Here is a 27,388-nt window from a genome sequence, read left to right on the forward strand (position 1 = left end):
GCTGGGGGGTTCCCATGATGCACTGTTTCTTTCTCTTTTTGCTCTGTATGCACCACTCTGCATTTAATCATTAGTGATCGATCTCTGCTCCCCTCCACAGCATGTCTTTTTCCTGGTTCTCTCCCTCAGCCCCAACCAGTCCCAGCAGAAGACTGCCCCTCCCTGAGCCTGGTTCTGCTGGAGGTTTCTTCCTGTTAAAAGGGAGTTTTTCCTTCCCACTGTAGCCAAGTGCTTGCTCACAGGGGGTCGTTTTGACCGTTGGGGTTTTTCCGTAATTATTGTATGGCTTTGCCTTACAATATAAAGCGCCTTGGGGCAACTGTTTGTTGTGATTTGGCGCTATATAAAAAAAAATTGATTGATTGATGATTGATTGTCTGTCAATGCAGAAAGTGTCGATCCAGGAAATGTTTGACATTTGACATTTCCTGTTTCACTGTGGATTCAAAATTTGGCACTTCCTGTTTACGCCACAGTGTACCATGAGCGAGCGCCGTGCTGCTGCACAGCGCTTTGCTCGTATTAACTGCAGAAGAGGAAAACAAAAAATGATAATAATTTTTAAATAAATATTTGATCAATTATGTCATCAAGGACACCAACAGGTTACATGAAACAGACACACCTGGAACTGAACCATATGACAGTCTCACTCCCGTGCCAGGAAGCCACCTGCTCTACCCTAAAGAACAGCAGGAGGCAACTGAAAAGAAAGTATAAATTCTTAATGGAAAAACTCTCTCTCTCTCTCTCTCTCTCTCTCTCTCTCTTGCTTTCTCTCTCTCTCTCACACACACACACACACACACACACACACACACACACACACACACACACACACACACACACACACACACACACACACACACACACTACAGTGGGGCCAAAAAGTATTTAGTCAGCCACTGATTGTGCAAGTTCTCCTACTTAGGAAGATGAGAGAGGTCTGTAATTTTCAACATAGGTACACTTCAATTATGAGAGATAAAATGAGAAAAAAAAATCCATAAAATCACATTGCAGGATTTTTAAAGAATTTATTTGTAAATTATGGTGGAAAATAAGTATTTGGTCACCCACAAACAAGCAAGATTTCTGGCTCTGACAGACGTGTAACTTCTTTAACAAGCTCTTCTGTCCTCCACCTGTTACCTGTATTAATGTTCTCCTGTTTGAAGAGGTACAGAGTGCACGTAACTGCAGAACTCAGCTTACAGGGCCAAAGCGTGTAGTGCTACAAGCTGCAGGTGAACAGCAGGAGTGCAATCGGTTTGTCTGAGAAGCTTCTTTCATGTGTATGCAAAATAATGATTACAGGCAATCCAGTGCCATTTACAATCACATTTCCATGCAAAGTGCACATCAACACAACTTTGCAGTTCAGTGCCTGGCTTAAGGATACTTTGATACACAGAAATCAAATCACTGACCTTCCGTCTGCTTCCTAAACTACAGTCAAGCAAGAGTTACTTTTAGCTGTTAATGCAAGTGCAGCATTTTTCGGAGTATAAGTCGCACCTGTCACACAAACAAACAAAACAAAAAGCCTCTTGAAGACCGGGGGAAAAAAAACATATATAAGTTGTTCCAGAGTATAAGACCAGACTCTCATTTTTGGACCCAGTTCACGTCCACATTCCAAAAAAGTAACTGGTCCAATTTTCCACAACAGCAGTGTGTATATGCACTAATGTCTGTGGTTATAACAACATGTTACGCAAATGGGTTACAGTGTTCCGCAAATTTTGACCATGTTCAAAATGATCTAAGTATCATTTATGTTTTTTTTTTTTTTTGTGACTATATTAACCATTCAGGTGCCCAAAACCGGCAATGGCACACGGCTTTAGTTGCACCTTTTTTCTATATTATCAGCTCTTTAATTTGGGATTTTTGCACATTACCTTTTGCACCAAATCCTCTAAACAAAAAACGAAGTCCATGTTGATTCTAAAGACTAATTTATGTTGTAGGACAGAGTAAGTCACAACTTTATAAAAAAAAAAAAAAAAAAATTCATATCCACTGTATGTCAGTGTTCATATGTAAAACATTGCTCATATATTTCATTATGTGAGCTCCTACAAACACTGCTGGAGCAGTTCAGAAAAACATCTATGTTGATACTTGTTTGATCACGATAAATGCCATGTAGCACATAAAGGTACGGGGGAGCAGTTTGCAAGTTTGGCTTTACTGTTATTTGGTTTTAGCTATGCTGTCAGAGCCGTATATTCTTGATTGCATTAAGTCTCTTCATGTGTACAGTAACGTTAGCAAGCTATCTTAAGAACTTTTAGTCAAATTTTGATCAGGTTTAGTAGATCTATTGGGATTATAAATGGGAAGTGATCATGTCAGAGGCCAAATGTAGAGGAAAATGGTTAAAGGAAACTGGCATTTTACAATCCAGGCTGTTTTTAAGATGTTTTGCGGGTCATTGTTTCACTCAGGACAAAAAAAAATAATTGGTGCAATGTTGATTTATAAAGCAAACATGGGCAAGCCATCTTTATAATGCTATTAGTACAGGAAAAATAGAGTATAATGCTTCTTAATGCCACTGAACAGGTGAAAATGTCTTTAGAATAGAATAGAGCCTTTATTACTATAAACTAAAATAAATTGCAGGAGGAAACCCATGCAAACTCCACACAGAAAGGGTGGGAATCGATCCCATAACCTTCTTGCTATGAGGCACCAGTGCTAACCACTAATCCATTAGAAATGTTTGATAGCATGGAGGCATACTCTCACACGCACCACTAGCGCAGGCAGTAGACACTCGTTTTGGCCAAACAACGATATAGTTTCTAAATGTTCTGTGTTAGTATGCACCCACGGCCAACGTGCTTGATGAATTCCTGCGCAAAAAGTAGTTCCCAGACCTGCGATGACAGTGCGTTTTCATTGGTAACAAAAACATGAGTATATTTGGCACAAGAACGTGTGTATCTCATGTGTTTTTACCTCTAAATGATCGTAAGTCAATATACTCACATCCAGCAGCATCTTCTCATGTCGGCAAATTCAGCGCCAGGTCAGGTGAAAGTAGTCCGGCGAGCTATCCCACAATGCCAAAATAGCAGAGATGTCACTCCAACGAGAGCGCCACACTGAGCAGGGTGAGCATGGAAGTAAATGTGCGAATGATTACCTCACTAAAGGCAAATAATTTTATAAGATGACTGATTATACAGTTAGCTGCTTACCTTAGCCTCCCAGGCAAGCAGTGTAGTGATGCTGCTGTGCACTGAGGCATTACAAGTTTTAAAGAATGATGCTACCAGACACTTCTAATGTCATTTTCACATGTTTAGTGGCAACAAGAAGTGGATAACTGAGTGTTTTTAGACTGCTCCTTGCAATAGCATTATATAACTGGTTAGCCCACATCTGCTTTGAAGTCAGTATTGCACAGATTAATTTACTTTTTATCCCAAGTGAAAACGGAAACATGCAGACACCTCCAGTTTCGCAATCTATGGTGAAACAAGGCTTTGTGTGTGTGTGTGTGTGTGTGTGTGTACTTTATTTTCCAAGCAGTTTGTTGAATGTTGAGTGCAAAACATAGCAGCTAGTTGCACTCAAAAAAAATGATTAATTGGATGAACTCAGTTCAATTATGAGTAGGATTTCCATCTAATAAATATATCTAGCCTCAACTCAAATAAAGCACAAATAAAGATACTTACTCACTTACACTCATTTTCAACCACTAAGTCCAATTAAGGGTCGTGGGGGGCTGCAGCCTATCCCAGCAGTCATAGAGCGCGAGGCGGGGTACACCCACGCAAACACGGGGAGAACATGCAAACTCCACACATAAAGGCCACGGGCGGTCATTGAACCCATGACCTTCTCGCTGTGAGGCAACAGTGCTAACCACTAAGCCACCGTGCTGCCCCATGTAAGATAACGTAATTTAATTTAGTTGGGACTACATATAGTTAATAGCTGGAAATCCAATTCAATGAGTCAATTTTTGAGTGTGTTTTATAAAGGGAGTGCTGCAAACTGCTGCACCCCAGCCCCTTCTCCAGAGATATGCACAGGTCTTCTTGCCTTTACACCATGTGTGGTACCAAAAAGCACAGAGTAGAAGAAGCCATGACTTTTCATTCTGTTAGCATGGTATAAGATCTTATTTCTTTTTGCTGAAATGTATCTGTTTGCTCATGTTTGATGTTGTGGCGCGGTTCAGTCCCATGATGCAGCAGGCACTATGCGCTGTTATGATTTGGTGAGGGCGCATCAAAAAACCTCTGCATTTTTTTTTGAATAACCACAATTCTTTTCTTTGCGTCAACCAAAAGCAGCACTGATGTGCAACAGCATGTGAGCCCAAGCTGGGTTATAGAGATTTCACTACCCATGATGTTTCAAGATGACTTAATGAAGTATTGTGGCAGCTAATAACTGGCCTTCATCATGTGTTCTGGCTCTGTGTTGTAGCCAAACCAAACTTATGACAGAGGGTACCTATTTCGAACTTTATCATCTGTTCCTAATATCTCATGGAAAAACGTTTGCACGGCTGATCCTGCCGCTTTAGGTTTGCACCACCCCCCTGACTATGCTCTGATAAGACAAAACCAACAAATTGTCATTGATATGCAGCACCTGGGATCAGTCATAAGGCAGTAAGTAACTCACATACAGCAGAACCAGCCTGCATATGATTCCTGCAAGACATGAGAGGAGAGGGCCACATGTTTCTTGGCCCTTGCTTCTATCAGATCACATAACAGCGTTCTGATAGGAAACAGCACCACAAAACATCATGTGGAACAAGTCCAACATGACGTTATACGACTGCGCAAGGATTCGAACAGCACATGCAGGCTGATAGTGATGCAGACTGCGTCCGCGCACACAGCGGGTCGCCTGCGTAGAAACACACAGCGGAAAATGGACGCCTTTGTGCCATTAACCGGCCAGTGGACCGGGACGCAAAACTTAAGACAGCACATGCAGGGAATCATCCAGATGGTGGTGCATAATAGTGTCAACAGCAACGCTGCATTCTGCGCGAGAGTCTCATTTTTTTAAACCCCCTAAAATCCGCACTGTCTGTGCGCTAAGTTGAGGCGTGTGATCCATGAGGAGTGATGGCACGGCGTCTTACCTGCACGGCTTTTATTTCAGCTGATCGCAGCGCATCACACTCCCAAAGAGAAGGAGATGGAGGGGAAAAAGAGACAGAGAGAGAGAGAGAGAGAGAGAGAGAGAGAGAGAGAGGGGAGGGGGAAGAGGGCAGAGAAGCAAACAGGCAGGAGGGTGGATGAAAAATCAAGCACGCGGATATCGACTTGTTCTGGATGAACTGAAATCAGCTCGCGATGGAGAACGCGCGCATTCAAAAAGCCTGACAGAAACACGTCACCGTCCACGGAGGATGTGGCCGTTGCTTGTGTGTGGACTCAATGCGTCTCCCCCTCCTCCCATCCTGTCTCTGTCTCTCCTGTATTTCTCCCCACGACGCAAGCAACTTGTCGCATCCCACCAAACTCCTCAATGGAGTGACTGACGAAGACACGAAACCAGGGGAAGAAACGTAGCGCGTTTTACGCACAAATCGTTCCAGCTAAAAACAGCGTCCCGCGGGCTCCAACGGTGGAGAAAATGACCTGGATGCGCTTATTGGAGCGTGCGCCGTGCGCAGAGTAGCGTGCGTTTGGAGTAACCCATACTGGCCATGACAAGGTTATGTGCGCGCACGTGGCGATTTTTTTTTTTAATTTTGTTTTGTCTATTTTTGTGCCAATGGGGCAATGGAAGCTCTTGGAAATGCGGAGCGAGAGAGAGAGAGAGAGAGAGAGAGAGAGAGAGAGAGAGAGAGAGAGAGAGAGAGAGAGAGAGAGAGAGAGAGAGATGCTAAGTTGGTGTCATTACAGAGAAAGTCAGACTGGACTTAATGAATGAGTTAACTGACTATAATAAGGCTTTAATTATCAACATTTTATGATTAAAATTAAGATATGATGGATGTTGCCTTTATGCTGAAATTTTAAGTTAATTTTATATATATATATATATATATATATATATATATATATATATATATATATATATATGAGATAGCAGGGGTGGTGGCCAAGTGGTTAATGCCCTTGGTTTCAGTGCAGAAGGTTCCGGGTTCAAATCCCACCCCTGCCACATTTCTCCATGTAATATGGAGTTGCATCAGGAAGGGCATCCGGCGTAAAACCTGTGCCAGTTCAACATGCAGATCCACCTTGGATTTGCTGTGGCGACCCCAAGTACAAAACAAGGGAGCAGCCAAAGGGACTTACTTATATATATGATATATGAGATCCGGACAACTGAGCTGACAGTGACCTTCAATAGCTTGAAAATGGCTTTGCTGCCAGTTCACCTCTCTCTCTCTCTCTCTCTCTCTCTCTCTCTCTCTCTCTCTCTCTCTCACACACACACACACACACACACACACACACACACACACACACACACACACACACACACACACACACACACACACACACACACACACACACAAGTATATAGAATGGGTAGGGAGAGTTAATGCAGAGTGACAGGTCTTTCATGCAGTAATGGTGATGGTGAAAAGAGAGATCCACTCAAATCACACTGCTATACACACACACACACACACACACACAGAGAGAGAGAGAGAGAGAAGCAGGACACGTGAGTCAAAGACATGCAGACAATAAAAGACGCACGCAGACAAACCAAATGAAGCGTGCAGCCACAAGTTAATAAGAGTTGTTTGCATGTTTGTGCAAACTGTTTGGTTCCATCCATCACAGGGTGAGTGGTCACACGGTGTTAATTCTACTCTCCACATGTCTGAGTTTATATTACATTTGCCAGCAGGTGAAAGAGAGTGAGAAATGAGAAAAAGAAGCTCATGTGTTTGATCCCAACAGTTCCCAGCATTTTCCCCCACTTTTGAAGACCCTCAGGAGAGGTGATGGTTTAGTGGTGAAGCATTGGGCTTGAGACCAGCGGATCCTCAGTTCAAACCCCACCCTGACTGGAAAATCACTAAGGGCCCTTGGGCAAGGTCCTTAATCCCCTAGTTGCTCCCAGGGTGAATGTGAGGCACTGATGTGTGAAGTGCTTTGAGCGTCTGATGCAGATGGAAAAGTGCTATATAAATGCAGTCCATTTATTATTTACCTCAGTTTTTATCCAACAAGGCCTGAGCCCCCCTCCCCCCACACACTGCAAAATAATAAAGAAATTTATTACAGTTTTTATGTTTGTTTTTGCCAAAAAAAATCAAACAAATTATATATATATTATGTATTTTATATATATATATATATATATATATATATATATATATATATATATATATATATATATATATATATATATATATATAAACAATGATCTTTTAAGCTATTATTATTATTGTCGTGGTTATTGTTATTACTGTGTTAAAATCCAACTCATCATCTGTGTCATGACACCTGGGTAACAGACCAAGTAGGGGACTGCCTGTTGGAGTGAAATACAGTGGGGACCTTGTGTGTGCTGTGGCCACCACGGAACCTGTGAAGGCCCACCAGGAACCCTGAACATAAGATGGCTAACCGGGCACGTGAAACAAGAAGTCCTCAACAGTGCTCCAGTAAAGGAGGTGACGGCTTGTGACCCAAAAGCTGTGAAGGTGGATGAAGGCTGCTGCAGGTCTTCAGACCCTAATTATCTGGGATTTCCCAGCTATCTGATCGGGCTGAGAATCTGTAAAGGCCCATGTATTTGTCTGTGTATAAAAGATTCCCACATTAAACAAACACACAGACATCTTTAGATAGAATAGAATAGAGCCTTTGTTGTCATTGCACAAATATACATACAACTCTGAATTTAACCCATCCTAATTACAGTTGGACACACTCCAGCCACTAGGCGCACAGTCTGCCGCCTGGGGACCAACTCCAGATGTAGAGATGCTGCCTTGGTCAGGGGCAGAGAAAGGAGCAGATCCTAAATAAGCATGTTTTTGATTGTGGGAGGAAACCGGAGTGCCCGGAGGAAACCCACACAAACTCCACACAGAAAGGCCGGGAATCGATCCCACAACCTTCTTGCTGTGAGGCACCAGTGATAACCACTAATCCACCATGCTGTCTATAGACCCTATTATTATTATTATTATTATTATTATCATCCAGTAACTGAGTTATTATTACTTTAAGTAACATTTTGACAATTTCAGAGCAAATGTAACTGAACTCACAATGTTAACATTAACACTATTGCAGAGTTGATAGAATTGTCTGCTTTATACTGAGTGAATGTTAGACTTTTCACAATGTTCCAACATTAATGCTTTAACAGTGTAGCCAGTCTACTCTGTGTGAGCCTGATCCTGTCAGATCACAGAGCAGATCTTGGATGGGAGACCTCTTCAGAAGACAAGGGGCTGAGTGTGTGTCCTGCATCAGGAAGGGCGTCCAGTGTAAAACTTGTGCCAAATTCCAATGTGAATCTGTGCTGGATCTGCTGTGGTGACCCTGAATTAATGGGATCAGTTAAAAGGCAAACGACATTAACAGTGTCAACTTTTTTTCTTTTTTTCACTTTAACACTGCCTAAGTGTAATTAAATTATGTGCAATGTCAATGTCTGGGAGTATATAGTATAGACAAAGGCCTCAGGTTGGGTTTGAACTTACAACCTTCTCATTATTCAACTGTTATAACGCTTTAGGAGTAGAAATCAATTGAGAAATATTTGACTGAGATATTAATGCTCCAGTTTTACCTCGGTGGAAAAATTATTAACATTTTACAGTGTAATCATCTGTGAAGTCAAAGTCAATAAGCCTCAGCAGGTAAAGAGTGAGGCAGATATCATTACTTTTTTCTACAGCATAAGAGTTAAGGAGATAATATATAAACTGTGAATGTTTATGAGTGCATTGCTAATAATATTTGTGCGAGTTGAACGATGGAACATTCTATTTAAAGCGGTGGAGCCGAGTTGAATGAAATATGCAATTTTTCAACAGTTTTTCTTTTCCATTTTTTTTGTGTAGAGACACTGCCCCAAACAGCTTCTGCACCTCACCTCAGTGCACATCAGGTCAACTCTAGCAGGACCAGCTCACTCTTTGTTTCTGACACCAGGACCATCTGGCCTGAGTATGGTCACTGCAGACCCAAGGTCAGTCTTCAGCTTCCAATCCTGCGCTCGTCAGGAGGCCTCCGATTGAGCCTGGGTGCTGTTGTGGCCTCTCTCCAGCCTTGATAAAGATGAAATACCACCTTGGGGGTTGATGTAGCTGCTGTGATGATGCCTCCTACGACAGCACCTGGTCATGGAGCCAGCTGTATCACTTCTCTTGTGGGTGGAGGGCAGTACCACAGGATATGCTCCAGTGATCTTCTTTTCAGGCACAAAGAGCACACTGGAGTCTCTGCCAAGACCCAGTAGCAGAGGTTGTCTGGGCTGTAGCGTACATCATAGACTGATTGGACCAGGAACTTTACTTGGTGTGGTTCAGCCTTCCAGGGTTCTGGCAGTGAGATCTTCCAGGTCATTGTCTGCTCCCATCAAGTCTCCGCCCCCTGCTGCTGTACCCTTACTGCCCGACTAGAGTGGACTTCTTCTACCCCTGCTTCCTGAAGAAGTTGGCAGCTTTTTTCCCCTGCACCTTATTGTATTTGATCTTTGAATGCTATTACGTCCTGTCCATCCTGAGGTCACTCCATCCATCAATAAACAAAATTTTTCTACTTACACGTGCACTGTTTTTCTTTTTCAATGTTTTTTTTTTTTTGCAACCTGTTAGAATTATGACCTGATAACAGAAGTAAGATAGACCTGCCTGCAGGCCCCTGGACTTAAGACGCTTCATTTCACAATTCTTATCTTTTTTTTTTTTTTTTTTTTTTTGAGCAAGTTAAAAACATTTATCTATTGCGCACATTCATCTTTTAGAGTCCGTACATTACTCAAAGGGAGTAGGATGAAGTAAAACTTATATTTTCTACCCCCTTTCACATGTATTATTTTCGACTGTGCAGACAAGAATAAATAAAAAGTTTTGAGCACACTGTTTTTTTTAAATTATACTTCCTTCTTAAATTGTAACCTCCCTCTCTTTCACGAAACAATTTTTGGAGGTTATCTGCTAGTAGGTTTTGTTTCACTTTGAAAATTATTTGTAGAGTTTTAAATTCTGCAAGATCTCTAAATTTTAGGATTTTGGATTGTAAAAACAGTGTACTCGTATGATCTCTGAAGCTTGCATTATGGATGATGGATCTCACTTAAAAACAAAGTGGACTTTACAAATACTTTCTAAAGTCCAACAACATCCAATTGCCTTGCTTTACTTTCTGATAGATTATGATGAACAATAAGTTTTATCGCTGCACAAACATGGACACATGAAGCCACGGGAAATCACTTACAACAGCAGGATCGATTGTTGCCCTGGGGCCAGTGGGGTGCCATGACTGAGCAGGGAGCTGCTGCTGCTCTGCAGTGCAGCGTGCACACACCTGCAGCACGTCCTCCCATCACACACTACAGCAGATTATTTTTTTCTGGTGACATTATTTCAGTACAAGGAAGGACGATCTCTACAGTTCAGATCATGAGAATGTCTTTTTCTGTGATTTATTGCTTAAATAAATGACTTCCAAATCCAGTTTATCAATCTACTGAATAGAATATGAGGCAAATATGCAGCCACAAATCAGAATGCTTGTCTGTACTCTTTTTTCAAGGAAAAGCAATAAATAAAGTAATTAAAAAATAAATCAATAGAAATGTCTGTATCTTTCATATCAGATGTTGTGTTGCAGTTTCTTTAATGTTACAAAATACCTATAAAATAGGTAAAAACACACACATTATGTTGTAAAGTCTAAAGGTCACATTACAAACATTTTCAGGATGCTAATGTAGGGCACAAGGTGTTAGTAGCACAGATTTTAATGCCTGAAGCCCAAAATATCTCCCAGGCACTGATGTGCTGCATCATGAATAAATATATTTTCAGGTCTTGAAGAAAACAGCCCGTTTTTGTGCCTGTGCTTTTAAACTGAAAGGGGACACAGCTTGCTGCACCTCCTCCAGCTTCAGAGAGGAGGCATTGCTCCACCTCTCTCCCACAGAGAGTGAGCATGTCACCCTGGGAACAGAATATATCAGGGTGTGTTCCAGAGTGCAGTCAGGAGTCTAGATATGGCAATGTGTTACAGAAGTCCAAAATATTCAAGCAATGGGCCCTATCTTGACATTCTAAGGCACATTGTTTATTGTGCACAGTGCAAGCCTGTTTGGGGCGTGTCTGCATACACATTGCTGTTTATGCAACGTGAAGTCTTAGTGCACACCAGGGTGCAAATGGTTGAAGAAAGTCACTTCATTAGTCATGGATATGGTGTGGGCATAATATGGCACCACCCAATCAGAGTGGCACCTGCCACTTGACTGTAAGGCAGAAGTGAGAGGTTTTTCTGGCAAGGACATACAGCAGTGTTGAGAATAATAGTAGTGCTATGTGACTAAAAAGATTAATCCAGGTTTTGAGTATATTTCTTATTGTTACATGGGAAACAAGGTACCAGTAGATTCAGTAGATTCTCACAAATCCAGCAAGACCAAGCATTCATGATATGCACACTCTTAAGGCTATGAAATTGGGCTATTAGTTAAAAAAAGTAGAAAAGGGGGTGTTCACAATAATAGTAGTGTGGCATTCAGTCAGTGAGTTCGTCAATTTTGTGGAACAAACAGGTGTGAATCAGGTGTCCCTATTTAAGGATGAAGCCAGCACCTGTTGAACATGCTTTTCTCTTTGATAGCCTGAGGAAAATGAGACGTTCAAGACATTGTTCAGAAGAACAGCGTAGTTTAAAAAGTTGATTGGAGAGGGGAAAACTTATATGCAGGTGCAAAAAATTATAGGCTGTTCACCTACAATGATCTCCAATGCTTTAAAATGGACAAAAAACCAGAGACGTGTGGAAGAAAACAAAACAACCATCAAAATGGATAGAAGAATAACCAGAATGGCAAAGGCTCACCCATTGATCAGCTCCAGGATGATCAAAGACAGTCTGGAGTTACCTGTTAAGTGCTGTGACAGTTAGAAGACGCCTGTGTAAAGCTAATTTATTTGCAAGAATCCCCCGCAAAGTCCCTCTGTTAAATAAAAGACATGTGCAGAAGAGGTTACAATTTGCCAAAGAACACATCAACTGGCCTAAAGAGAAATGGAGGAATATTTTGTGGATTGATGAGAGTAAAATTGTTCTTTTTGGGTCCAAGGGCCACAGACAGTTTGTGAGACGACCCCCAAACTCTGAATTCAAGCCACAGTTCACAGTGAAGACAGTGAAGCATGGTGGTGCAAACATCATGATATGGGCATGTTTCTCCTACTATGGTGTTGGGCCTATATATCGCATACCAGGTATTATGGATCAGTTTGGATATGTCAAAATACTTGAAGAGGTCATGTTGCCTTATGCTGAAGAGGACATGCCCTTGAAATGGGTGTTTCAATAAGACAATGACTGCAAGCACACTAGTAAACGAGCAAAATATTGGTTTCAAACCAACAAAATTAATGCCTTGCAGATGTGAAGAAATCATGTAAACTGTGGTTATACAACTAAATACTAGTTTAGTGATTCACAGGATTGCTAAAAAAGCAGTTTGAACATAATAGTTTTGAGTTTGTAGCGTCAACAGCAGATGCTACTATTATTGTGAACACCCCCTTTTCTACTTTTTTTTTAACTAATAGCCCAATTTCGTAGCCTTAAGAGTGTGCATATCATGAATGTTTGGTCTTGTTGGATTTGTGAGAATCTACTGAATCTACTGGTACCTTGTTTCCCATGTAACAATAAGAAATATACTCAAAACCTGGATTAATCTTTTTAGTCACGTAGCACTATTATTCTGAACACTACTGTATATTTGCACACACAGTGCACAAGCACGGAATCAGCAGGCAGAGACAATACTGGAAGTGTGCAGTAGTGACTGCTGTGACAGTCTACATGTGTAGCTCTGTGGCTATTGTATTGAATAGTGGCCTATGTTTGTTTGTGATTTTTGTTCATTCTGCATGTTGTCAATGATGGTCGCAGATGAGAATGCAGCTATATGTACTTGCGCCCATGACCGTGGCAGAGGTGTAGCAGAGAGCCGTTTTGACACACAAGCCCTTATTTCATAGCTTCCTCCTAAAAATCCAGAGCTCCACCATAGCACCTGCAGAAGAAATCTCTGGAGCCATCACTGGCTTTATCTGCTTGCTCTGCCAAGTCTGTTGATTGAGCTTTCTTTTTCTGTTAAGGCTGAAGTATATGATGAGTGTCTGTCAGGTTTCTTTGTATCAAAGCATGGGTTATGTATGATTGGTAGTTTATGTTTTTATTTCATACAATGCATAAATTCCAGAACACTTGGAAACATGCCCTATGACTGCTGGGATAGGCTGTAACATAAAAAAATATGGAAAAAGTGCCGAACTGTTATACTTTCTGGAAGCACTCTAAATAGATACCACCAATGCACTTCGCTGGATTTTAGACTAGGTTTTTTTGCTGCTCAATGGTGCACATGCATTCGGCTGCCCATCTACATGAATGCACCAGCATTGCACATGACCACCTTGTTTTCAGACCAAACAACTGGGTACAACAATGAATGTAATTCAGCTTGCTATTGACAAGACATGGGTGATGTATATGAAAATCATAACTGCATCAACTAGAAACTGAATAATATTTGTGTTGTGCTTTGCGTGGCTTTGCAGTTGGTAAAAGATAGGGCCCTTTGGGTTGTATGATATCTAACACAAAACCCCATCTGTTATTTTGCACAGTTTAACTCCTGCAAAGAAAGTGACAGCATCTGCATCCAGTTTGTATTTCACCAAAATTTGAACTTTTTTTTTGTTTATAATATTTTTAGTAATAACACTCATAAAAAACAAAGAACCAAACAAATGTAGCCAACAAAATGTAAAGTTCTTGACATATGAAAAATGTAAACAATTTTGCAGGAGATAAGACTATAAATGGCAGAGTTGAAATTACTTTTTATTAATATATAAGCATATTAATGACATTTTTAAGAAGAATGAAGTCATCAAACCTCCTGCTATGTTACATAAAGGCTTTATGTATCAGTTCTGGTGTCTTACTGAAAAGCTTTTGTTTGAGCTGCTACTTATTCATTTATTTTTACAAAGGCGGTCATTAGGCTTTACGCAGACACAGCTTCAGCTTTTAATGTATTCATGTCTGGACAGTGGAAGACACTTAGGATTTGAAAGTGAAAAGAAAGAATGGAATTAAAAGAACTGCAGCTTACGTAGGAGGCACATCTGTCTAAAAACAAAACTGGTCGAAAGAAAAGCAGAAACAAAAACAGAACTCCAAATGGTCCAAAGGCCAAAGATCACAAAAATATGTTTTTGATGAGAAGACTCAGACACGCACTGGCTGAGTAAATCTAGGACTGATCTTTAACAGCTGTCTGCTAAGGTGCCCTTGAGCAAGGCACTTATCCCCTAACTGTAACAGCACAAATAACACTAGAAGTTCCTCAAGCTTCACCTCAGTATGAATGCGAACCAATAAAATGTAGACATTGGAAAAGCTGCACATGCAGCTCTACCAGATGAAACCAAAAATACAGAGATATCTAAGTGATGTCACTTCTTCACCTCTGGCCTGTGTAGGTCTTTATTTTCAGTTCACACTTCTTCTGTACGACATCAGCGTACTCCCCTGTGTGATTACTGAAAACAACTGAAATGACATTGCACATAATTTAATTACTACAGGGATTTATCATTAAGACCCTCCAGATGTGTGATGTGCCTTCAAGCTATAGTGCGTAGGATTTAGTGTCCTCTAGTGACGAGGATGCAGATTGCACTATGTCATTGGCAGGCATGAATTCGTTTCCCTTCAGGTTTTCACTTCTTTTGTGAGAATCAGCATATATGATCCTTTATTTCACAAAAATGAGGGTTCTCATATTTGTTAGGTTGCAGAAGCAACCAGTAGACAATGTATTACGGGAGCAACACCCATGTAGATATGAAGGGCTCATTCTAATCTCATAAAAAACACATTCACTTGTTGCAAATATACATTAATTAACAAATGGGTATGAAAAATATATTAAATTTCTGCTATTAAACACCACAAATACTGCAATATGTAGCTTTAAAACAAACCATATAGTTTTTATTCATGTTTACTATAAAACTATTCTTTCCAGACAAAGCTTATTTACTAACACCAGGCTTTTATGCTGATCTGCCCCCAAATTTGGTTGATTCTATGCTGATGAAATTTGATTTATTATTTTTACTTTACAATAATTCTGTTCAGAAACCAAGCATCAGATGCAGGTGAAACAATAATCTCTAGAGGTAGGCGGATCAATCCTAATAGCGATAATATCGATATTAGGAATGATCCTGGTGTAAAAAGATTGATACTCAAAGCTTTTTTTCTCTCCCGTATGCACTGACTGCTGCGCACGCAGATTCATCAAAGTCTACTCTCTGTCTGTAAGAGCAGCGCTGCGCTGTGTCACACAACACGGAGCAGCGCGCCCTTGTATTGTGGTTTGTCAGCCCTCAGGAGATTTTGTTTTAAGTTGTGTTGAGTGATATTTTTTAAACAAAAATGTTGATTGCGATAATAAAGTATTTTGTTGTCACGTACAATGTTTGGTGAAATTCTATACTAGGTCTTTTGGATCCTTTGGATCTTTGAAGCTTAAATTTGATAAAGTGTCGGTATCAGTATCGATATTGGCGATACTGGGCCTGTATTTACTTGGTATTGGATCAATACCAAAATTCCCGGTATCGCCCACCTCTAATAATCTCCTCAGATAAGGTAACAAGATGTGTCGCAAAATCCCATTTTAAACAAATCTTTTAGCTTTAAAGACACTGCTGAAGCTGAAATTCTCCCTATCACATGTAGTTACACCTGAGCCACTGTAGGGGGCGCCCTATTGTTGTTGCCTTATTTTGCCAAGATTTACAGTCAGCTGTACTTCCAGTTGCACTGTAACTACCACAGCCAGCATTAAAAATACACCAAATAAATGTAAACCAGACTGGACAAACTAAGTAAGAAATAATAAATACATACAGCATCCCACAGATTTTACTTTTGCTGAAGCGGTACACAGCAGCTGTGGAGAATATCTTCCTGCTTTCCGACACTGCTTCTGGCTTCACAGGGCTTCATATGCTTGGATATCTCAAAGTTCCACAAGTTCAACATGGCGATCATTCAACATCCAATTGCCATTGTCACCTTTGTATTTCTTGATTATTTTATATATATTACTTGATATATTATACTTGATTTATTTCTGCCCATTGAGATTGGAAATAGAGTTGTTTGCTTCAGGAAAAGTGGCACACAGCTGCTTTGGGCGTTATAGAGCTTTGAAAATCTTTAATATTTCCAAGTTCCACCAGTTCAACATGATGGTCATTAAACATAAGATTGCCATTGTTTGTGTTTCTTGATTCTATCACACGTCTAGAAACGGTCAATTAGCAGATAAGCATAGATATCGCTAACACCTAAGGGTGGTATCTCACTGGGCTGCAACTGTTAGGGAGTAGACACAAATTTGTGACAAAACACGTGAATTAACAACAATTTTTCAGTTAGAATCTGAATTGGTACTTATGACACATTTGCGCAAGTCACGCAAATGTTGCATGGACTTGCAATGAAAATAGAGCCAAAATTGTGAGTGGTTCACATACATGTTGATGTCACTCGCACGGCCTTTGCAGGTGCAAGGATCCTACTGATTTTAATGTGACTCCGGTGCGGCACTCAAGCAACTGAAATGATGGCGTTCACGAAAGAAGTGCTCAGGATGTCTGTGGGCTGCTACTGTTGTCATGCTGTTATTATGTGGAAAGAGGCTGTGGAAATACAAAGCCATACAAATACGTAATGACAATAAAAAGGTTAGCGTGGCTCCACAGAGGAGAAAAAAAAAAACAGGAAGAAAAGTGTGGATGGCTGCACACTCACCGATTTGAAAAATGTTTTCCAGAGTGACAGCCCACTGCATCTTGACAATACAGTATTTAAAATAGCAGAGGATAACACACCAAAGTATTAAACATATACTGTATGGTCCTTAAAAAAATAAAATAATAAATCTGGATCACGTGTGTCCTCCGCCACAAGACAGGTCTCCTGCGACCCTGCCTACAACACAGGTCGCAGCCAGGTGGCAGCATTAACCTTATATCCATTGTGGTCCTCAAAAAAAAAAAAAATCCATCTCATCATCATCCTCTGTCGTCGGACAGGTCTCCTGCAGTTTGCTGCCTGGCTGACTTGGACAGCCACTTCCAGAAGTGCTGTTCCTCTCCAATCATATAAAAGGAAATGTGTCGTAGTTGTGCACTTTGTGAGTCACGTAAGCTAAATCAGAACGGTTCGAGACGCGTGCTTCGACTCTGTGACCAGAGAGAAAATGCGTCATACAGAATTTTTTTTAACCCAACGGACATCAGAGTGATGCCCTGTGACTCACGCAAGGAGAACGCAAACCCCCGTGCACATTTCACAAAAATTTGCAAATTCCCTTTCAAATGCCGTTCACACTCTGTCGCAGCCCAGTGAGATACGACCCTAACAGTGCTAACTGTTTCAAAGTCCCATGTCCACTCCACACCTGTCCTGTCGAGATTACAAACCCGCCACAGCTTTCTCTCCAAGCCTTCATGGACACAGGCTTGCAAAAAAAATCAGATAAACGTGTGATGTTTTTTCGGAGACACAGAAATAAAACATAGATGTAACGGAATGGGACTGGAAATTTATCTGACTGAAAAAAAAACATGATGACACAATGCATTCTGGATTGATTTCACCTACAGTATATGTAACTGGGAGAACTGATGCATTGTGGTCTCATTTGTGTCTGTGTAGCCCAAATAACACAAGACCTTAATGACACAAGATCTGTTCTGAGAGCTGTGAATGAAAACAAGTTTCTTCGTGTCAGTTTTGTTCCAGCTCTCACGCCTCTATGCAGCCCGGGTCTTAATTCTGTTTTACATCAGTCAGAATAATGTTTCAGTTTGTTTTGTTCATTTGGTGAATTGGAATTACGCCTCGAAATGGACACCAAAATAAAACCTATGTGAGCTGTAAACTGCCATAGAATCAGGTCAGTGAGGAAATGAGAGCACATGAGAAGGTCGTGCACAAAAAAGGCCTGAAGCTGGTCCAGGGTCGTGCAAAATAAGAGCCACTAGAGGGCATCAGACCCCCGTATCTCTCTGTGTGTGTGTGTGTGTGTGTATTTCTTTGAACCAACATGCACTGCATCCACAGGGTGTGTGTTGGTTGGTTGTGGTGATGCAAATGCAGTGTCTTCATTCCGTAATGCGCGTTAGTCATTCATTCATAATTTACAACAGCTGTACAGAAGACTTCATGTGCATTTTTACGTACAAGAAGATAGAAATTTGCATCTTAAAGGAATATGCAAAACATAAAAACCATTTCTCTTCATGAGATTTCACATCAGCCGCTTCGTCTCAGCTGTTTCTTGCAAAGGATAATGACATTCACAGTGTTCATCCTTCTGAACGCCCATAAAGCATTTAATAATTATAGTACGTCACCACTGCAGTTGATGAAAACTGTTGTGATACGAGAAATTCAGAGAATATGTCACCGTGTGGTAATAAGGTACAAATCCATGTATTTGCTTGTATTATGTGTGTATAAAATTGTGTGCTGTGATGTGTGTTTTGCATTGTATGTTCTAAAATGCAACCAAATTTCCCGCAGCACTGCAGTATCTTTGTATTCTACTGCAGCCCCTTGCTCTTTCCACCTCTCCCTCCCTCCCTCCCATGGATCTCCTGCCACTCAGCCTAACCTCTGAAGTCTTTCTAGGAAACCTTTTTCCCCCCACTCCATCATGACAAACTCCTCATCTGTATGCGTCTGTTTCTGTTCCGCTGCATCCATTGCGTAAAAAATGTTAACTCTTTCAGTTCATAATGTTCAAAAACCTACATCCTAACTGATCCACCACCTGATCCCACACGCCATCTGTGCTCCACATTTAACTTTGATGTCCTCTCTGAATAAAAGTGCACCCGCATCTTATTGTACAGTGATTATGGAGTCTGCGTCTCTTCTTCCCACTGCTGCCTCTTTCTAACAGGGGGAGGCACTCATGTGCACGTGTGAGTGATAATGAGGGGGAGGGACAGGGGATGGAGGCATGGCCATGGGAATCGCTTGAGCCGGGTTATGTGAAGAGTGTGACCGGGGCAGGGTGTGCATGGAGGGGTAGCCAGCAGACTGCTGAGGCATTTGATAGCTCCCCACAGAAGATGAACCGGAGGGCGAGTTTCCCATTCTGCCACCCTGGACGCCCATCTGCAGGTTGCTTTTGGGTGGCGCTGGCGGCGTCTGATTGAGCTGGATAGAGATGTCGCTTGAGGCTTCGGAGGTGCTGCGGCCTCGTTTTGGAGGAGGCCAAGAAGATTCTGGGTGGAGGAACTGGCCACTGTAGTCGCTGCTCTCTGACAGGCGGGGGTGGTAGAGTGCAGGGTGGGGGTGGTACATCTCTTCTTCAGCGTAACGCTTCATGAAGAGATAAACTGACATTACTCCAGCACCCTGAGTGATGGGACATAAAGGGACATACAATCAGTGGTGGGCACGGCTAACCAAAAAGTTAGCTTCGATAACATTAATCCCATAACTGAAACGTTATCTTTTATGATGCTAAACCGATAAACTGCTAAAAAATTGATCTTTATTACAGATAACCGATAACCGATAACTTTTAGTATTGATTCGGACGCAGCCACATCAGATTACACTGTTGGTTTCTGATAAACCAGTTTCACTTTCAATTTTCGCTGCTGGGTAATTTCAAGGATCACCAGTGTTGCCACAGTTACTTTGAAAAAGTAATCCAATTACTGATTACTGATTACTCCTTGAAAAAGTAACTTAGTTACTTTACTGATTACTCAATTGTAAAAGTAACTAAGTTAGATTACTAGTTACTTTTTTAGTTACTTTCCACAGCTGCCGACAACAACTCACTTTATAGTCACCCTTTCTTGACTTCAATGAAAATAAATACTTGTTTTATAAAAAGTAAAATAAAGACCTCTTTCTTGACCTCATATTTAACTGTTGACAGCACTGTAACAGTAAAACTTGCAATTTCAAACCTACATTGTTTAGAAATGTAACTATTAAATTCTAACTCTCTAAACATAGCTAGTTATTTACAAGGCAGATTTCAGTATGTTCAATTCAATAATACAAATTCTGAACTCAGGGATGTCACATGTGGGGGTGCCGCAGGGCTCAGTGCTGGGTCCTTTGTTGTTTATAATCTATATAAATGATATAAGTTGGGTGTCGAGTTCACTGAGATGTGTCCTTTTTGCGGATGATACATCTGTGTTCTGTAGTGGTGAAAATCTTGAACAGCTTCTGGACATAGTGGAGAAAGAACTGGAAAAATGTAAGGTTTGGTTTGATGCTAATAAGTTGTCACTCAACCTTGGGAAAACTAAATGTATTATATTTGGAAATAAACAGGCACCCAAATGTAAAAATTTAACTATAAACAATAAGGAAATTGAGTTAGTAACAGAGAATACATTTTTAGGTGTTATAACTGATAATAAACTTAGCTGGAAACCACATATAAATTATGTGAAATCAAAATTGTCAAAAACTATAGCCATTTTGTATAAAGCCAAAGACCTACTGCCGCAAGAAGGGTTACTTACTTTATATCATTCTCTGATGGTACCATATATGACATATTGTGTTGAGTCATGGGGAAACACTTACAAATCAAATACCAATCCAATATTCCTTTTGCAAAAACGAGCCATACGAATCATCTGCAATAAACAATATCGTGAACCAACTCATTCTCTATTTGTGTCTTTAAATTTATTAAAATTCATTGATTTGGTCGATTACATTACAATTCAAACTTTATTTCGAGCGAAAAACCAAGCCTTACCGAGACATGTCCAGAGTCTGTTCCGAATGAGGGAATCCAGATATAGTTTAAGATGTTGTGCAATTTTTATGAAACCACCAGTAAGAACAAATGTAAAGGGTTTTTGTGTGTCTGTGGTTGGGGTGAGGAAATGGAACAAATGTTCAACAGAGGTTAGAATGAGTAGTACCTTAGTGAGATTTAAGAAACTACTCAAAAAGAACATTATGTCTAAGTATCATAAAGAAGCAAATATAATTTGATTTATATGGAATGTTCAATTTATAAGTGGGACTTATTGTATATTTGAATGTGTGGGTATGTATATGCGTATGTAGATATATAGATATGGGTAGGTGTATATGTATATGTATATAAGTGACTGTGTATATGTATGTATATATTTGTTTGTAAAGTATATACGTATGTATATAGGTATATGTGGCACAGCCCAAGCAGAGGGTCACCCCCAAGAGCCTGGTCTGCTTGAGGTTTCTTCCTTATAGGGAGTTTTTCCTCACCACAGTTGCCTAGTGCTTGCTCTGGGGGTTGGTAAGGTTAGTCCTTACTGGCGTAAAGTGCCTTGATTTGACTTTCTTATGATCTGGTACTATATAAATATAATTATAAGTGAATAGTATATTGATGTGTATGTGTGTGTGTCGACATGTAGTAGTGAATTTATATTTATGTAAATATGACTGATTAGAATTGTTGGACTTGTACTAGCAGGGGTGGGCACTAATAAGCTTTGCTTCAGCCCACACCCTTTCGGACTCACTAGTTTTGTCTGTGTTTGTTTGTGGAATTGTTCATTTTTTTCTATTTGAATATTTTGTGTGCCGAATTAAAAAACTTTGTCACTTTGTCACTTGTCACATTTTACTTGTCGAAATTATTATTATTTTAAGCAGTATTAGTAGTTGTAGTAAAAAACCTTCAAAACTGGACCTTTAATCTAGGGGTGTTGTGGGGGAGGGGGGCACATCCTTGCCCCACGCCCCCATTCCAACTGGATTCGCCCCTGCTTTGGCGTTTGAGCACAAAGAATGGATAACATTTATTTATGCAGAAAACAGGACCAGATTTACAGGTAAGAAAGTTTTATTGCGTTTTCACATCATGTGGTCCTCAGAAAGAGAGTTTAGGTGCATTTGAGTGGAAAATAGTGTTAGTTGTTGACGCGTCGCGGAGGATCAGCTGTTTTTAACGAGACGATACAGAGTGGCTCAGCTCAGAATTCTAAATAAAGGAGGGGAAAAAGTATAAAAATGTCTTTGTAAAGCTCAGTGCAGGTGTGCTGATCACCGCGCTTTAAGAGGTGAGGATGAGTCGAGCAGCTGCAAAAAACCGCGGATGAAAATCTCACAGCTCGCTTAAAGTGTGCAGTTCAGTCGAACCCCGACCTCCTGCCCACGGACCAAGTTTAATGCTGCTGTTGACCCACAATGAAAAATAATAGTAACGCACAGTGACATGGAGAAGTAACTTTAATCTGATTACTGATTTGGAAAGATTAACGCGTTAGATTACTCGTTACTAAAAAAAGTGGTCAGATTAGAGTAACGCGTTAGTAAGTAACGCGTTACCGGCATCACTGAGGATCACAAACACATAAGAATGCACAAAAAATGAATGAATAAAAAAATAAAACCCCAAACACTGTCATCATCTTTCAAAAGCAGTAAAACACAGTTTATCTCGGTACAGAGGGTTTTCATGTGACGTATCAGTCACGTGATTTTACGCCCTGCGGCCACTGTGGATTACGACGCGGTGGCCTCTGTGATACGCTACCTGCATTTGGCGAACAATTGCAGAAGCTTCAACAATGGTCAACTTTTGTGCTGTCGTCGGTTGTTCAAACAGAGGAGATAAAAAGGAGGCAGGTCGCTCATTTTACCGGCTACCAGAAGTTATTGCGCATCAAGCAGTCAAGTGTTAGAAGCTTTCTAAGCGACACAGAGAGACCTGGCTCAGCAGATCTGAAGGAAGCGTTAATATGGCCAGAACCAAGTAGATCGCCTGTAAATCCAAAGCAAAAGCTGCCAGGAAGAGCGCTCCGGCTACCGACGTGTGAAGAAGCCTCATTGTTACAGGCCCGGCACTGTGGCTCTGAGAGAGATCCGCCGCTACCATAAATCCACTGAGGTGCTGAGTCGCAATCTGCCTTTCCAGCGCAGGGTGAGAGAAATCACTCAGGACTTCAAGACCGACTTCCGCTTTCAGAGCTCCGCTGTGATGCTCTGCAGGAGGCCAGCGAGGCTGACCTGGTCGGCAGCTTGTGGATCAGCAGCTCGGTGGATTTCTGGTAGCGGTGGATCTCTCTCAGTGCCTGTAATGGTGAGGCTTCTTCACACTGCCAGTAGCTGGAGCGCTCTTCCGGGCGGCTTTGGTAGCAAGCTGCTTCCTCTGAGCTTTTCCTTCGGTGGATTTACAGGCGGTCTGCTTGGTTCTGGCCATATTAAGTTTACGCTGTGAGACTGCCGGCCACTTCGTTACATCATCATTAAATTCACTATCCGGTACAACATACGGATCCACTGAACCAACTGCTACACATTGATCACAATAAACAGTTTTATCTCAAGGGTTTAAAGCCTCGTAATAAGCTTTCATTCTCTCTATTTTCTTTCGCGCGCTAGCCGCGTAGTAATCCATGATGGAGACGGGTGCAAATTGGTCACATAATTAAAAACCCTCTAATAGATACACTGTCATTTATGAACTAAAAACCTGCTGTTTTTTCACATGCTTTGAACACTGCGGCTTAAACAACCAAAATACATCCATTAATGTATTGATTGGCAGAATACAATGCACGCAGTAAATATAAATTCTTACCTGTTAGTTTCAGCAGGATTCATCTGAATAAATAATCCACATAAAGAGTCCTTTTTTAAAATCCAGAACAGTGTCTAAACGGTGACAAAAAGTCCCTCTGTACACAGTTGCGCAGTGAGAGCTCTACCCCACCGAGTCTTGGCGATTAAATTACAGCCACAAAGAAATAAAATAAAATAATGTTAAAATTTGTCTGTTTTGTTTTTGTGTCGAGTGGACAAGTCACTGTAACGCCCAAAGTGAACCTGAACTACACTACCCATAATGCTCCCTGCGCCTCTTTGTTCTCTGGGACTTCTGCACTTTATCCAGGAACCATCGTGGGTACCCACATATTGTGAGGGTTTCCCGTACAAGTTGTTGTTCTTTAGCCCTTCCCTCTGTAGTTGTGGGCACCTGTAGGGCTCTGTGTTGAAGAGTCCTGATCACCCCGAGCTTGTGTTCAAGGGGGTGGTTTGAGCCAAAGAGCAGATATTGGTCAGTGTGAGTGGGTTTTCTCCAGACAGGGGTTTACAGAGCCATCAAGAGAGCCATCAGTCCCATCGTTAGGAGGGACAGCTACACTGTCATTAGGAGGATGCTAACTAGAGCACAATAGGTGCTAATTAAAGCAATTGTTTAGTCACGAGCCAATAGCAGTCTGCCTCTCTGTAGGAGGGGTCTGGTTAGGTTTAAAACTCCAGCTTTTGTGGCTTCTGTTTGTTCTTCTCTACAAGAGTCTAGGGACATGCCCGGAACACCCCTCCAGCGAGGCGTCCAGGGGGCATCCGGAAAAGATGCCTGAGCCACCTCAACTGGCTCCTTTCGACGTGGAGGAGCAGCGGCTCGACTCCGAGCTCCTCCCGAGTGACCGAGCTCCTCACCTTTTCTCTAAGGAGCGCAGAGCCACCCTGCAGAGGAAACTCATCTCGGTCGCTTGTACTCGCAATTTTGTTCTTTCGGTCATGAGCCAAATCTCATGACTATAGGTGAAGGTCAGGACGTAGATTGATCGGTAAATCAAGAGCTTTGCCCCCCTACTCAGCTCTTTCTTCACAACAACGGTCCGATACAGTGACCGCATTACTGCAGATGCTGCACCGATCCGTCTGTCGATCTCACGCTCCATCCGTCCCTCACTCATGAACAAGACCCCGAGATACTTAAACTCCTCCACTTGAGGCAAGAACACTCCACCACTTTTCCAGTCGAGAACCATGGCCTCGGATTTGGAGGTGCTGATTTTCATCCCGGACGAATGAAAATTGGTATTGCATGGAAAAATGAACTTACTCCTTGAGATTAAGAATTTAACAACGCTTAAAAGAATGAGAAAAATGGAATTCATATCTTACCAGATATAGTTTTTTTGTATAGATATTTCTATTTTTGTACTGAGCAAACATTCTTTACTCCTTTTTTCTCTTCCCTTCTCTCTCCGCTTTTTGTCCTGGAAATTAAATAAAAAAAAAAAAAAAAAAAAAGAAGAAATTAAATATTCTAATATTTTGAGATACTTTTTTAAACTGTAGGCCAAGTGGTTAGTGCACTTGCCTCCAAAACAGAAGGTTCCCAGTTCAAGACCACCTGTACCCATTCTCCATGTATGTAATGTGGAGTTGTGTTCCTGTCATAACTCCACATTACATACATACACCAGGAGATCTGGTGAAAAACCTGCTAAACCAACATTCAGATTCATAATGGACCCACTGTGGTGACTGCGAGTGAAAAGGGAGAAGCCAAAAGAAATTATTCAAAAAAATAATAAAAAATATGCTTGAAACATTTTTCTAATATGCAATGAGTCTAGAGTACATAAAATGTTTACTTTCTGAAATAAAACAAAAAATTAACTTTTTCATACTATTCTAATTGTTTTTAGATGCACCTGTATATATACATATACAGTATATTTGATTTTGAAGATTACACAGACTGTACATGCCCTCTCATTTGCTAAATTTCCCTTTTGGGAAATGGTAGTGTGCTGATTTATACTAATGTATAACAGACTGAAACAGGAAGACAGACAAAATGAAAAGAGAGAAAAAAATGTGATAAAAGAAATAGGAGAGGACAGAAGGAGGTTACTGCACCATGAGTGCCCAATGCACCGCATTAAGAACAGAAGGAGAAGCAGGGATGGAAGACAGTGGGGAGATGAGCACAGGATCCACATGAAAGAGCATTATGCATGGATGCACAATGGAAGACACGCATACATACACAGACACACTTTATCAGATACACAGACACACTTTATCAGCATTTAGCATATGCATACAGTCTCTCACACACACACACACACACACACACACACACACACACACACACACACACACACACACACACACACACACACACACACACACACACACACACACACACACGCACGCACACACACTGACCTCTTTGAGCAAGAAGGATGAAGCGGCAAAGGCGAAGGACCAGCCATAGTGATAGTTGAAGAACTGCTCGGGCTCTCTGGGTCGGTTCATCACTTCGTCATTAATACTGGAGATGTAGAGCACCAGGCCCACCACCAGGCTGAGGCCTGCATGTGGAATATTAGCAGTCACAGATGGAGACAGAGCGTCAGATGCAGTAAGGAACAAGTGGGAGGAGGTCCTCACAGCTATGGTACATCTGGAAAGTATTCACAGCGCTTCACTTTTTCCACATTTTGTTGTTACAGCCTTATTCCAAAATGGATGAAGTTCATTTTTCCCCCTCAAAATTCTACACACAATACCCCTGAATGACAATGTGAAAAAAGTTTTTTGTTTGTTTGTTTTTTTTTAGATTTTTGCAAATTTATTAAAAAAACAAACTAAGAAATCACATGAACATAAGCAGTATTCACAGCCTTTGCTGTGAAGCTCAAAATTCAGCTCAGGTGCTTCCTGTTTCCACTGATCATCCTTGAGATGTTTCTACAGCTTAAATAGAGTCCACCTGGAGTAAACTCAGTTGATTGGACATGATTTGGAAAGACACACACCTGTCTACAGATAAGGTCCCACAGTTGACGTTGCATGTCACAGCACAAACCAAGCATGAAGTCAAAGGAATTATCTGTAGACCTCCAAGACAGGATTGTCTCGAGGCACAAATCTGGGGAATGGTACAGAAACATTTCTGCTGCTTTAACGGTTCCAGTGAGCACAGTGGCCTCGATCATACGTAAATGGAAGAAGTTTGAATCCACCAGGACTCTTCTCAGAACTGGTTGCCCATCTGAACTGAGTGATTGTGGGAGAAGGGCATTAGTCAGAAGGACAACCATCTCTGCAGCAATTCACCAATCAGGCCTGTATGGTAGAGTAGCCAGACGGAAGCCACTCCCTAGTAAAAGGCACATGGCAGCCCATGTAATTGCTGCCAAAAGTGCAGTATTGAGCAAAGGCTGTAAATACTTATGTACACATGATTAGGGTTTTTTTTTTTAGTATTGAATACATTTTAATATTGAATACATTTGCAAAAATAATAATAAAAAAAAAAACAACTTTTTTTTCCT

At 41.1% G+C, this 27,388-nt stretch overlaps 2 protein-coding genes across 2 annotated transcripts in view; both read right to left on the bottom strand.

Moving 5' to 3' along the window:
* cacng8b (calcium channel, voltage-dependent, gamma subunit 8b) overlaps positions 1-5,230 on the bottom strand; it is a 58,350-nt gene extending 53,120 nt beyond the window's left edge. Inside the window, 1 exon segment of the mRNA XM_034174613.1 lies at positions 5,129-5,230. The gene's annotated coding sequence lies outside the window, so the exon portion shown is untranslated.
* Positions 5,231-19,097: 13,867 nt separating this feature from the next.
* Positions 19,098-27,388, bottom strand: part of LOC117514248 (voltage-dependent calcium channel gamma-7 subunit-like) — a 62,055-nt gene continuing 53,764 nt past the window's right edge. The window contains exons 5-6 of the mRNA XM_034174614.1: positions 26,277-26,422; positions 19,098-19,685 (exon numbers count right to left, since the gene is read on the bottom strand). Coding sequence (XP_034030505.1) covers positions 19,218-19,685; positions 26,277-26,422 — 614 coding nt within the window. The 3' untranslated portion in view covers positions 19,098-19,217. The remainder of the gene's footprint in view (positions 19,686-26,276; positions 26,423-27,388) is intronic.

This window comes from Thalassophryne amazonica, chromosome 7, assembly GCF_902500255.1.
Source record: "Thalassophryne amazonica chromosome 7, fThaAma1.1, whole genome shotgun sequence".
Classification (NCBI taxonomy): domain Eukaryota; kingdom Metazoa; phylum Chordata; class Actinopteri; order Batrachoidiformes; family Batrachoididae; genus Thalassophryne; species Thalassophryne amazonica.